General features: G+C 44.2%; 1 protein-coding gene across 2 annotated transcripts in view; it reads right to left on the bottom strand.

Moving 5' to 3' along the window:
* Window positions 1–14414, bottom strand: part of ST6GAL1 (ST6 beta-galactosamide alpha-2,6-sialyltranferase 1) — a 119939-nt gene that overhangs the window by 17617 nt on the left and 87908 nt on the right. For both annotated transcript variants that reach the window (XM_015411363.1, XM_015411355.1), the window contains 3 exons: window positions 11503–11600; window positions 3855–3956; window positions 283–457 (listed from right to left, as the gene is read on the bottom strand). In XM_015411363.1, the coding sequence (XP_015266849.1) occupies window positions 283–457; window positions 3855–3956; window positions 11503–11600 (375 nt within the window). The remainder of the gene's footprint in view (window positions 1–282; window positions 458–3854; window positions 3957–11502; window positions 11601–14414) is intronic.

Raw genomic sequence — 14414 nt, 5'->3', positions numbered from 1 at the left:
TGCAACAGGTTGGATCCAAAGTACCATGAGTGGAACAGGGCTAGCAGAGTGGCATTACCTCTAGTCTCCCAGAAGCCCACTTAGCCCACAAAACTCTGCAGTGGGGGGACGACCCGCACAAACAGCATGGCGGCACAGTAGGGGTCTGCATTGGTAGGGTGAATTGGCAAAACCACTTGCCTCCTTTGACAATGGAAGCCCTGTTCTGCAGCTCTAAATGCTCTTACACTGGTGGAATATCATCTTTTGATCCAGCCCCACATTAGAAGGGAAATAACATACCAAGCATTCCTGAAGAGGGTGGATTTGGCTGGATATCCTCTGGTGAATTTTCTTGAAGGATATCCCAAAGTTGCCACTGCATATAGGGATTCAGGATGTAAAAAGGTTGCTCAGGTTGTCTGTTTCGATACTTTTTGTAGCTGCTAAAGAAATTGTAATCTGGTTTTCTGTACCACTAGAAATTAAAAATAAAATAAAATGTCCATTTTTAAAAATGAATATTCAAAACACAGTTGTGCTCAAAATATTCTGTCTCACCAAATACACAAGCAGTTGTGGCAGAAGAATGACAATGGCTAAGGAAACTGGTGATCAGTGCTGCCCAAATATGTTCAGATGGAGATGGAGACAGATTGACAATTAAAACCGAAGGGATGGAACCTAACTTCCACCAGTGGAAAGAACATGGATCTTTGCTATCTCCCATTCTTCCCAGCAGATCTTCCAGAAAGAAGGTCCCAGGGGGTCACAAGAGCTATGTGAATAAGACACGTGGGATGGGGACTGCAGCAAGGAGGTGGAAGGAGAAGAAATAATCATTCCTGTCCCTTCCACCAGCAGACCTGTGTGGCTCACAACCTCTGCAATCTAGTTTCCAGAGGTCGGAAGGAAATGCTGCGGGGAGGGGAACACAGCAAAGGATCCAATACATTGAGCAAAAGAGGCAGCTGTTCTGAAGCATGCAGTGTTGTTTTCCCTATGCACATTTTTCACATTATCACTCTCCTGCCACAACAGCTTATGTATCTGGGGGGTGGGGAAACCAGACCGAAAGCAGTATGATGGCACCGTGTACAGTACTGGGTGCCTCAACTGGCTGTTTCACACAGGTAAGGTGAGGCCTGACATTCATGTGGTATCATGGTGTTGAAGGGAGCCTATGAACCACGTTATCTTGTTCCAGTGCTGCAAGGTGGAACCTTTGCCCCATCAGCATATCATCCTTTGAAACCCAGATAGTAAGAGAAAACAACATGTTCAAAACATTTCCAGTTAGATGGATTGTTAGGATTTTACTAAGCTTTGCAGCCAAGAAGTTATTTGCATCCAAGCAAAAAAGCAAGGAATCCTAATTTTCTTCTGTGAATGAATTCTAAAGACTATGGCCATGCTAGCTAGGAAGTTATCAAAACAATGTTTTTAAAAGCTACATTAGTTGGGAGCTTAACCACGAGAATGTTTTTGAAAAAGGAAAACACTACTTTAAAGCATGTTAAAGGTGTGATTCTCTTTTGATTTTCTTCCTTGATTTTTTTTCAGTTTGAGCACAGAATCTACTCCAGAGTTTTCTCATCATATGTGAGTCTGAAATGGAACAACCTGTCAATTTTACCTCTGTTGATCAGCGTGCAAGGCCTTCCTGCTGACTTGGCTGCCTTCTTAAGCTCTCTACAGCCTGCCCTCCTTCCCTGAGTTGCACACACATGTATACAAGTGTACATCATACTGTACTGATACAACAGAAACACACAATCTTTTGCTGTTCTGTGTTTATCATTATATGGGAACACATTTTCCAGACTGAAGCCACCTTTCATTTTTTTGTCAGTGTCGTGGCAGATCCAGTGATCACACTATCAGTGCAATCAGTTCACAATGGCATGTTTCCTTTGGTCTTTCCCCATCAGTCTCCTGTCTGTTCAAATTCACATTTCAGGATTGTTTTCCTGCTCCCCCTCGGATATTTTTTGGGCATGTGCTGAAGTGCTGCAGCAGCCTCATGGAGACCCCTATTTATACTTCCAAGTATTCTATAGAGGAGCCACTTAACACATGGAAGGGAAGGGGGAGAGAGAGAGAGCGCGCAAGCAAAGGAGACGGGCAAACGCACATGTCTGCAGATGAGCTGCCACAGTTCTGCGGGGGGAGGGGGCTGCTAATGATGAAGAGGGGAGTTGTAGATGTGTGTGTGTGTGGGGTCGATGTTCATTCAGGAGCACTTTGATTAATTGCTCCATGTCCTGGCTAAGACCCAGGTGCTCCAGTACCTTCAGGAGCGCTATAATTTGCTCTGGAGTTTGAATGAAATAACAGAGGACAATGATTGGCTGCTGGTGACAGACTTCCTAATGGGAGTGCCTCTTTGCCCTCCAGCACTGAAAGTTTCTGCATTGGCATGCAAATAGTAATTTTTTAAAAAGCCGCCCAAATCCTGGGCCACTCTGGGCAGCAATCCTCAAGGCGGGGGAAATGTTCACATTCTGAGCAAGAGGCTATCTTGCAAATTCATTTCACAATGGAAAAAAAAGTTTCCATTTCACAATGAAAAAAGGAAAAAAACTAGTTTTTAAAAGAATGAGGGGAAAACTGGTATAGCAATGGGATGTTAACAAAGTTGTCTGGACACAAGAAAAAAATCTGGTAACATTGGGGAATGAAAATGAAACTTTAAGCAGTCTGGAAAATGCCCAAGTCTTGCAGTTTGACGCAGATTAAATGGTTTCCAGAATTATGATGTCTTTTCATGCTCTACAAGGGCTCCATCCATTCATACTGTTTCACAGACACCCAGAACCAGGACCCTTCCCAGTGACAGAGCCAGCCCTGGATTTACCCAGGGATGGCCAAGCAGAACACCACATCCAGTCTTCAGGCTGTTTCCAGCACCACTGGCAGCTCCAATGCTGCAGGGCTGCACCACTCCCAAGACAGCTGAGCACATCTGACCTGACAGCCAGGGCAAAAGGGGTGGGCAAGGGAGAACCAGCCCCAGCTGTTCCACTCCCTGGGCTCAAGTGAGGCCCAGCCGCCCTCCAAGAGTCCAGGGACTGTCAAGGAGCCTGTACTGGGTTTTGTGGAGGCCTTATAAGGGGGCCAATCGGCAGGCTAGAAAGGATACTCTGGGAACTCGCCAAGCTATGGAGGACAGTCCAGGTGAAAGAAGAACAAGGTGAGGGAACTTTGGCATTCATTTGAAATAATCACTGGCTATTTATTGTCTCTGGACACAAAGTGGCGTCTATCACTATGATGGAATCCTTTATATTGGGAAATATAATGAGAACCATTTCAAGTTTATACTAGAAATAAATATGGCTGCATTAGGACTGCCCTCCATCTCTTGACGTTACTCATCCAGAGTGCCTAGTGCTGAACTACTGCTTGGCAGTTCATTTCCTGGCTAGTGTCTGAAGTGATCTGGAAGTGAGGTGACTGTGGGTAGCAGCAGTTATATGAACTAGAAAACTGTTGTCATATTAGCAAAATGGGCATGAGAAGGAATACCCTCAGGGCCTCCCATGGATCCCCAGACTCGAGTTAAAAAAACAAACACAAGCCTAAACAATACTAATCTTTTACATGGCTCTCGTGACCTAGACCTGGCTCTTGCAACTGCCCACCTGAGTCCCGCCAAGCCTAGTGGCTCTGGTCTCCTTCCTGGCTGGCTCTTTAGGCTACCTGTGGTGCAATGCGGTGTCATACAATGAAAATGAAGAAAACCCATTGTAAAATTGCTAAGGAAAGCATCAGGCTTTTCCTGGATAAGCACCGTGCCAGCCCCTCGTACCCTTAGCATCTGCTTTGATAAACAATTATGCACTTACCTTAAAATTTATATAGCTCAATCTTACCTCATGGATATCTGCATGATATGGTGCTGGATCCCACACAATTAATGTTCCAGTGTTATATTGCGGATCCGTAATAACCTTTTGTTCTTCAACAGTAAGAAGCTGAGAATTACAAAACAGACACCAATTAATACACGGTTTCCCATTTAAAATGCACATGGAAATCAAACAGCACTGACTGAGGACTCACAGGGGATGGGAAATCTCATTCCCCCCTTCTATGCCAGACCTTGGCCTAGTGGTTTTATGGACTTGCTGGCTAGGTGATCACTGGTGGCTTGGGACCAAAAGCATCTCCTGTGTGCTTTCAGCTCCCAGCCACCACCAAAGACCCTGCTGATCAAGTAGTGATGGCCTGAGGCTGGAGGCATACAGGATATGTCCTCCACCCCAAATCACTGGCAATCACCTGGCAGCCAGGATCTTTACTGTCCAGGTGATCAGTGGTGGTTGAAAGTGTACACCACTTGCTTTTAGACTCAAGGCCACTGCCGATGACTCCTCAGCAATGTTGTATAGGGTTGCCTAGCAATACAAAACAGTGGCTGGGATTGTGCAAGGTCATCTTGGTCACCATTCTGTAATTTAAAAGAAAACAGAACAAAAACCTTGCACCTGCAGTTGTTCAGTTTTCCACCACTTTTGTGTTTTTAGATTTCCCAAGGCCTGCAAAAAACTCTATATCCCTGAGTAGTCCCCCAACTCTTATGATTTTTTTTATCCTTGTGATTCCTTTGATTTCACAGTTGGAAATTAGATATATGATGGTTTCAGAGGATGTAACTATAGTTGGGATTGTTTCATGAAAATCACACATTTTTAGCACAGTTACTACTGAAATGAAAGGTGGAGTTTTCTGGGCGAACTAGTCCATTAACTTGGTCATGGTATGTGATAATTGCATCTCTGAATCCACACAGATCTAGCCACGGACAATAGGAGAGACAGACTGATCTCTCAAATCAAGCTGCATAGCGAAAGGAAGGATAAAGAAATATAATTTTAAATAATTTATGTGTGCATGTAAACCCACTGGGTTCTCCAAATAGTGCATTTTAGTTTGGGTCATTTAAACACAGTTTCATTGCGCGTGCAACATTAATCAGACGAACCTCACAATTGCATGAAAAGGCAAGAAAGAAGGTAGGAACTGCCATGCTGAAACTGATTAAGGGTGAATGCAGACATAGATCAAAGAGCCTCACAGGACTCTGAATATACTCTGAGCTCTCTCTTTAATGTAGATTTCTTTGTAGCACACCAGTGAAGCCCACAGAGCACAAGAGCTAGAGATACTGACTAGTCATACTGTCCCCCCCCTCCCACTGAAAGTGGGCTGAACAGAGAAAACTCGAACGCAACTTAGCCTTCAGGCTTTATGAAGGGGTGAACCATATCAGGAGCTCTTGGCAATACAAGGCTTCCTTCTGCTGAGACTGCACTCACCCAGTAGCACAGCAGGAGGCAGCAGTGATAGGTGAGACAAGCAAGAGCGGAATCCCACTGGCTCACCTGCCTGGTTTTTACTCCTGCTGCGGCTGGGTAGACAAGGCTCCAGGGGAGGCAGCCGCAGGAGGCGGATATTATCAAGTAGTAAGACCCTTCTTTTTTTTTTAAATAAGTCTTATGAAGATTTTTTTAAAAAATGAAAAGACAAAAACTAGCAGAAAACTACTAAAGAATACACAGACAACAAAAGAATACAAAAGAAAACTACTAAAGAATACACAAATAACGAAAAAATATAAAAAAGAAATAGAAATATAAAATAGGCTTCCAATTTTCTCTACATCAAATACAGATAATATTACTAAGTTGACATTTACTCCATAGTTATATATATTTTAAAAATTCATTTTTCTCCATTATCTATAGTCTTATACCCCCTTAATCATCAAATCCACAAATCATCAAATAGTTCTTTTTCCTGTCACACAAAAAGTCTATAAAGGGTTTCCAGCTGTATAAATGTAGCAATTATCTTTTCTCTAATCAAAGCAGTAAGTTTAACCATCTCTGCAAGCTCTAACAACTTCATCAACCATTCCTCTATTGCAGGTATTATCAAAGTTTTCCATTTTTGCACATATAATAATCTCAGCTGTTGTCACATATAAAAAGAAAGTTCCATGGCTATTTTCCAACTGTGTGTCCATGAGACCCCAAAAGAAAGGCCTCTGGTTTCATTTGCACATGGAGTAAGATTCTTCCTTCTTCTGGGCACGATGGAGGTAATGCAGCTAGCCTGCGCTCCTGGTATATACAGCAGCAGTTTTGTTGTTATGCCACACAAACACCCAGATTAAAGAGTGCTGGAAACACATTCACAGTGCCATGAGCCTGTTCTTAGCACATATCTGTCTGCAGCCTTAGAAAAACTATAGTAGCTCAAAAAGGGGAGAATTAAGATTTAGTTTTATTAATTTTAATGATTATGGTTTTTATGGAGTTTTTTCCTTTTTAAATACTTGCTTTTAAAACTCTGCTTCTATTTTAATGTCATATGTATCATTTATGTTGCAAGAGATGCCATTGGTGTATTATGTGCTGGTCAATGACTGTGAATAAAACTTACTTACTTACTGCCTAAATGAAAACTTAAAATCTTTTCCTTAAAATCTGCCTCCATTCCTGAGGATTGGAAGGTAGCTAATGTCACTCCCATCTTTAAAAAGGGTTCCAGAGGAGATCCTGGAAATTACAGGCCAGTCAGTCTGACGTCGATACCGGGTAAATTGGTGGAAACCATTATTAAGGAAAAAATTAGTAGGCACATAGATGAACAAAACCTATTGAGGCAGACTCAGCACGGTTTCTGTAAGGGAAGATCTTGTCTCACTAACCTGTTAGTGTTCTTTGAGGGGGTGAACAAACATGTGGACAAGGGGGATCCAATAGATATTGTTTACCTTGACTTCCAGAAAGCTTTTGATAAAGTTCCTCATCAAAGGCTCCTAAGTAAGCTCAAACATCATGGGATAGAAGGACAAGTCCTTTTATGGCTAATTAATAGAAAACAGAGAGTGAGTATAAATGGGCAATTTTCTCAGTGGAGGGTGGTAAGCAGTAGGGTACCGCAGGGATCAGTACTTGGTCCACTGCTTTTTAACTTGTTCATTAATGATTTGGAGATGGGAGTAAGCAGTAAAGTGGCTAAATTTGCGGATGATACAAAGTTGTTCAGGGTGGTGAAAACCAGTGAGGATTGTGAGGCACTCCAAAGGGATCTGTCCAGGATGGGCGAGTGGGCGTCAATATGGCAAATGGGGTTCAATGTGGCCAAGTGCAAGGTGATGCACATTGGAGCCAAAAATCCTAAATATAAATACACATTGATGGGGTCTGAACTGGCAGAGACTGAGCAAGAGAGAGATCTTGGAGTTGTAGTGGATAACTCACTGAAAATGTCGAGACAGTGTGTGACTGCAATAAAGAAGGCCAATGCTATGCTGGGGATTATTAGGAAGGGTATTGAAAACAGATCAGCCAATATCATAATGCCGCTATATAAATCAATGGTGCGACCTCATTTGGAATACTGTGTGCAGTTCTGGTCTCCACACCTTAAAAAGGATATTATAGCTTTGGAAAAAGTGCAGAAAGGGGCAACTCGAATGATAAAAGGGTTGGAACACTTTCCCTATGAGGAAAGGTTAAAGCGCTTAGGGCTCTTTAACTTGGAGAAAAGACGACTGAGGGGTGACATGATCGAGGTTTATAAGATTATGCATGGGAAAGAACAGGTAGAGAAAGAGGTACTTTTCTCCCTTTCTCACAATACAAGAACTCGTGGGCACTCCATGAAACTGCAGAGCGGTCGGGTTAGAACGGATAAAAGGAAGTACTTCTTCACCCAAAGAGTGATTAACACTTGGAATTCACTGCCACAGGAAGTGGTGGCGGCTACAAGCATGGACGGCTTCAAAAGGGAATTAGATAAGCATATGGAGCAGGGGTCCATCAGTGGCTATTAGCCACAAGGTATAGCTAGGGGCTCTGGGGCAAGTAATGCTCTGTCTTCTTGGTGCTTGGGGGGGGGGTCAACAGTGGGATGGCTTCTAATGTCCTGGCCCCACTGGTGGACCTCCTGATGGCACTGGTATTTCTGGCCACTGTGTGACATAGAGTGTTGGACTGGATGGGCCTTTGGCCTGATTCAACATTGGCGTCTCTTATGTTCTTAACTATCTGTCAGCTTTCTGTCTACCAGCAGCAGCCAGAAGTTCCAGTCTAACCAATCCCTACAGTCTAGCTGCCGGAGACGCAGTGTTTGTGAACATGAAGACTGTTTCATGGGGTAGCCATGTCGGGTCTGCAGTAGAACAGCTAGACTTGAGTCCAGTAGTGCCTTAGAGACCAACAAGAGTTTCTGGTTATATCCTTATAGGTTATAACCTTGGACCGAAATCTAGTGTCTCCTTCACTAATCCCTTACCTGCTGACATGCTAATGCTCCCCGTCCATCATGTGTACATGCAATATATATCATCACCTTTGAAGCACCTACATATTTTATTCCACCACCCACAGATGCAGCAGGAAGCTGCACTTGGCCATGACTCACACATGTACCCATGCTTAAACACTTCAGATATGGTTCACATCACATCACATGCATATGTGTCTACACGTAATGCACACTTGCTCCCTTCTGTGCCTGTTACCAATTGTTTATACTGGCATTAAAGCCCTCTGCCTGAGAAGTGACCTGCTAATACTTTGGTCTTAAAAGAGCATCTGATGAATGAATAAGACTTGTAAACTAATAGTGGCTATTAAATGAGATGGCCAGTGGACTTTGAAGTTACCTGGATCAACATGAGAGGATAACAAAAGATTACTGCACTGGAAACTGTTTCACAACACTAAAAATCTGTCTGCTGTTGGTTGTTAAGAAGTAATTACTAAGGGCTATTTCAAGAGTGCTGGGGTCACTGTGTCAGTCACATGTGTTGGCTAAGGGGCCAACAGACACAGCCAGTGGACTAACTGTGCAACAAACCTGCAACAGTTCATTCAGCAGACAAGACAATGTGGAAAGGGCTTGCTCAAAGCACAAAGCTTGAAAAACATTGGTTCTTACACCACAGTGAAAGGCACAAGACACAATCTTTTGTTTGTTATTGTAGGGGAAATGGAGGTTAAAATGTGAAGGAACTTTAAAGGGATGTGGGCTGATCAGCTTCACATCCTAGAGCTTTTTATGCACTGTAGGCACAGGGCAGTTTCTCATGAACTTCCTCTAACAAATTCGCTGATCCAGTAACTCAACTGCCTTATTAACATCCTATCACCCAAGTACTTCTGGCTATTTTTAGCTGAGTGCTAGGCACCAATAATTCAAACAACTTTGCAAGGCTGCTCCCATGAAATACTGTAGTTCCTATCTCGCTCTTCATCAGCCACCATGTAGCTGCTACTAGATTTACCTATCCTGCCCCACTGCACTGATCGTAATCAATTCCTGGTTTTACTGGCTGCTAAACTGTTTGGCCTTTGACTTCCTTGCTAATTCTCATTTACTGCTTCTGTTCTGTATTAACTATCACACTGATTAATGAACATTACTATATACCCACAGGGCACTCTACTTTTGTGTATCAACTAATCTTCAGGTCACCCTATATATAAAGCTCTAACTCCTTCCAATAGAATTGACTTATTCTCCTCCCTCACCCAGGGAGGGAATACTGGAAAAGACATTCCCCATAGTGCAATTCATACAGCTGTGAATGTTAGGTGCCTCAGAAAGGATCAGTTTTCAGCATTTGGTTTTTATGCAGAGGGCTTCACCTTTTCCTGCTGCTCTAATCAATCAAGTTGTTTGAGGGGGACAGCTGCAGAGAACATGGAAATCTCTTGGGTAACATCATGTACCCAAACAGAACTGTGTGCACAGAGTGTAGAAACTTTACAGTGGTGGCAAATTTTAATGAAAGATTTGCTCCAAAGAATGTGAAATTCTTCTCTGCTCAGATTTAGTCTTTGAAATTAACTTTATACATGATGTGAATTTATATAGCATTCTCACTAAAAGGTATTCTGCATTGACAAGCGAAGGAAAATCGATTCTACAATATGAACTTTATGACGGAGGAACGTGATTTGTATCTCTCTTTATCACTAGAGAGGAGTTTGGGTTAAGACATCACACACACTGAAGCTGCAATCACATGTGCCTTTAGATCCAACATAGGTGTGAATGCCTGATAGATCTATAGGGCGCGATCAGACAGCAACATCTGGGAAGCATCCCAGAGTCATCGGCAACCCATGCTGCTCTGCCACAGAAGCAGAGTTAAAAGACACCGGGAAAAGTCTGGCTGTAATGGTTTCCAATGGGCCACAGATGGGACTTTCCCCTGTCTGATCACACAAGCATGCTCTCATGCCGTCGGGATGGTCTGATCATTCCATCCTGGCTTGGTGCCCTTCCCCCCCCTTTCCAGTATGCACATCATTGCATACTCCATAGGGAGCCCTCAGTGCGGAGGTGCAATTCCTTGTTTATGTGCATGGGAAACAAACTGCCAAAAAAACCTGACTCACCCACACAGTGATGGGCAGCTACAAAGGGATGTGCGATCTCACAACTGCATGTCAAATTCCTCCGGAGGAAATAGCTTTGCTTCCCCTCCACTTCAACTGGCGTGTGTGACTACAACCTGAAGTTCTTCATCTGCCATCAGTCCATTTGCTGGCCCTTTCTCATGTCACTTTTTTTTTTTGGGGGGGGGAGCAAATGCAGCTTGGCTAATGTCAGAACTTCAAGGTTATGGGAAAGGAGCCCAGTCTGGAGCTTCTTGCTTGCCAGTGTCACCATTCCTAGGAACCGCAGCAATGCCAGCATGGGCAGGTGCCACAGCATCCTAGAAGGCTCAAGGTTACCTTTGTAGCATGGGAGGGAGCTGAAAGGTAGTGGTTCCTCATGGTGCAAATGGAACCATGGAAAGGGACTATGATACTCTTGTTGGAAACAGTGCACAAGCAAAACCAAAAACTTTTAATAGTATGAGATGCACGTGGTGGCTTGGGTGAGAAATCCAGCAGAGATGAGACTCAGAAACAAGAGAGAAGGCCCAGAGTGAAGAAAGTGTTAAGATGCACCTACCAATTGCCTTATGGGAAGGATGGCTGCAAAGTAAATGAGAAGCTTCATTTTTGTTGTGTGATGTATCACAAGACTTATGTGATACAACCCAAAAGAAATATGTACATAGCTGGGGCTGCCCCACCTAGCCGCCCTGAGCCCATCGGGGAGGGCGGGGTATAAATGCGAAAAATAAATAAATAAATAAATAAAAGCAGGAGTAAATAAAGGCCTATAGAGCTTAAGTATCAAATTCTTTGTCAGACGGTCCTTTTTTTGCATTCTTTACTGTCCATTTCTGTGCAACTGGAACTTTTAACCTTGTTAATCAGGGTTGGAGGCAGTCCTTTTATCTCCAGAGGCTCTGTTCATGTGCAAGTGCAACAAAAGAGCTGATCCTGCCGATTCCTCTACTTTCCACTACTATTCTTGCTCACAGATCCTTGTATCACAGACAAGTCTGCCAAGCAAAAAGAGCTGAAGCTAGGCCCTCATTAAAACCCACAGAATGCATCCTCTTTTGTAGTTTCTTGGTACGCATCTGTAAGGCAGACTTACCTGGGAATTAATCAGACGTATTGTTGTTTTCCCCCCTACATCAGCCTGAAACCCTCTGGTAGGAGCCCCATTAAAACGCAACACTGCCTCGTGGTTGTCTGAAAACAGCAAAAAAGGAAACGTATTAAGGTGTGAGAGGACAAAAGCAAGAGGAATAAGCCTTGTTGCTAAGATTCCCAGTTACATAACTTCCTATATAATATTTGCTGGAAACTTACTGGGTTCATGAAACATACAAGAAGCTAAAGCCAGAGCTTAAGAGAGCCACATGGCTACCACTACAACAGCAGCTGCCCAATGTCTCCTTCCCTGCTATCATCTTAAACCACAGAGCAGTAACATGCTGTATCTGTGCTCAGAGATTCCCACTTCCGCAAGAAGCAGATAACAAAGGCTCATGAAAACATTTTGTATTATTAAGCAACACCAATGAAGAGAGGTGGACTAGGTGGGAACTGTGTAGCTCCCACAAGGCCTAGTTCCAAGGGCAACACTACTGTTCTGAATTCTAGCTGGATATTTAAGGAGTTTGTGATATTTAAGGAGTCCCCTCCCCCCTCTGGGCAGTGAACAGGCAGAAATGCTAATGGGCCTAGACAATGGGATGGTCAAGCCCACCCCCTTCAAGCAGGGAACAGAGATTTGGAAGTGTTAAATGCTAGAGAGGCTTCAGGAAAGGCTTCCTTGACCTGGCCTGACCGGGTCAGTGGGTAGAGAAACAGACATGATAAAAACTCCTTGCAGCAAGGAGGAGGTAAGGTTTCCTCGGGTGCTATATCCATGACAGCAACCAGAGCTCTTAACTGAGAAGGCAGCCGTTGACCATGTGCTCGCCTGAAGAGCTGGGAGAGAGCTGCAAGATAATGCAAGATAATGTAGAGATTTGTAACTTCTTAAAGCTAAAATGCCTATCCTGTATTTTAACAACTAATAGGGTTAGGGTTAGAAAGGGACAGAAGATTTAGGTTTAGCAATTTCTTTTGGATCCCTTGCTCAGTCTGGTGCTGTGCTAAAAGTATGCTTATAAAAATTTTCTTTTTAATATATACTTCATAACTTAAGATGCTAGCAGTGGTTCTCTGTACCGCATAGATCTTCACCGTCTTGGGCACGCTATTTTAAAAGGAGCACCAGGGAGAAGGCAGGCAGTTGGCAAGTTGCTATTCCTTGCAGGGCGCACAAGGCAGTAAATTGTCCCCATGGTAGCCAGGTGCTGGGCAGCAGGAAACACAGAGGCAAAGCCTCAGAACTTGGAAGGGAAGCTGGGAGCCCTGACCCTCCCAGTGGACAATTCCTTATAGAGGTCAGGTGGTGGTGGCAAGTTACCAGAGGGAGAGAAAAGCCAATCCAGGTCTTGGGAAAACTTTAGAGGGTGGGGTGGAACAGGGCCTGTAGGCCAGAGCAGGCCTGTTCCACCACAAAGTTATATGCCACTTTCCTGTCTGACAAGAAGACTGATTTCTTTGAATCTATTTCTGTTCTTCTGCATGTGTGATTGTTGGTATTATGCAGAACTGTTACTGAAGTGTGTGGAAGTGTCAGATTCCACAGCCAACAACTGAGTACACACTTATCAGAAAGGTTATACTTTATTGCAGAGCTATAGATGCAGTAACAAAGTCACTGTTAAGAATGGCGTCGCCCTACAAGCATAATGGGATATAGGGTATTTGTATGCACCCCCCCTTCCTTAGGCCAATTAGTCACATTCCCGCACGCGGGAGAAGCAGCCCCAGGCCGTTAGAGCCGAAGCTGGGAACCGAAAGTGCTCCCACGGTTCCCTGAATCCCAGACACTACACACCACCTGCAAGGCCATAGATAAGCAAGCATTACAGAAGCAAAGAAGGAATGCAGCGGTACTTGGTACACAGGGCAAGCATCCCACCCCCAACCATTATGGCAGCATAGCTGACAGGAAGAAGTGTTCTGTGTATACCATGCTACACAATTGGAGGGGCGGGGAGAAAGATCACGTGGCAAAAAAATGCAGGGGGGAAAGGTGGTGCAGTTCGAAATGGCCGTAGTGCTTCAGAGACGGCTCATTAATGGGATGATGTTTGCTGTATGAAACTGCTGTCCCTGTATCACTTTACTTGGAATCAGGCCAACAATGGATAACATCCAGTTTAAAACAGTAATGTGAAATGTGTGTGTGCAGAAATGTCATGAGTTACAAGTAGGAGAAGAGAGGATACTGTGGCTGAACTGGAAGTGAATATGATAGAACCTTTTAAGCAAGACCTGTAAGGATCTTTCTGTGTGTGTGTGTGTGCGTGCGCGTGTGTATGAGATAGATGCTCCATGATATGCTTCCCACAAGCCTATAGAGCAGAGAGCTTCTCACCACTGCCATTGATCCCTCAATACAATACAGAATTCTACTTGACTTCACGTTCTTGACTTCATAATTGACACTCCACAATGTGAGTGAAATAACAGATAACCAACTGAGAGTATCTGACTGTTCAGTTATGCAGTCACCTAACTACACCAAAACTATGACAAGGGTATCAAACAACTCTTGCCAAATGCTTTCCTATCTTTAATTTCCTTTCAGCTAAATAATTCTGGCTATCACCTAGTGGTAGAGATAATAAGTAAAATTAGAAAATACAAGAAAGAAGACCCGTGAAACTCGCGGGGGGGGGGAGCTCCAAATTGAGCTGGCGGAGGAGGAACCAGCAGGAGCAGGGAAGCCCCCCCCCCATTAGCAGGCGGAGGAGGAACCAGCAGGAGCAGGTAAGCTCTCCCCCCCATCCCGCAGGTTCCTCCGTCTCCTCCACACCCCGGCTTGATCTCTCCCTCCCGCCTCCTCCCCCCCGCTCTGAACCGAGGCCCGAGTGGCTTGCAGCCACCGGGCCCCGTCGGTCCCTCCCCCCGCTGCAAAGCGAGGCCCACGTGGCTTATAGC

The sequence above is a fragment of the Gekko japonicus genome, unplaced genomic scaffold (genome assembly GCF_001447785.1).
Source record: "Gekko japonicus isolate JY-2015 unplaced genomic scaffold, Gekko_japonicus_V1.1 scaffold433, whole genome shotgun sequence".
NCBI classification, from domain to species: domain Eukaryota; kingdom Metazoa; phylum Chordata; class Lepidosauria; order Squamata; family Gekkonidae; genus Gekko; species Gekko japonicus.
The sequence above is the reverse complement of the archived record's forward strand: the minus strand, read 5'-3'. Positions and strand labels throughout refer to the sequence as shown.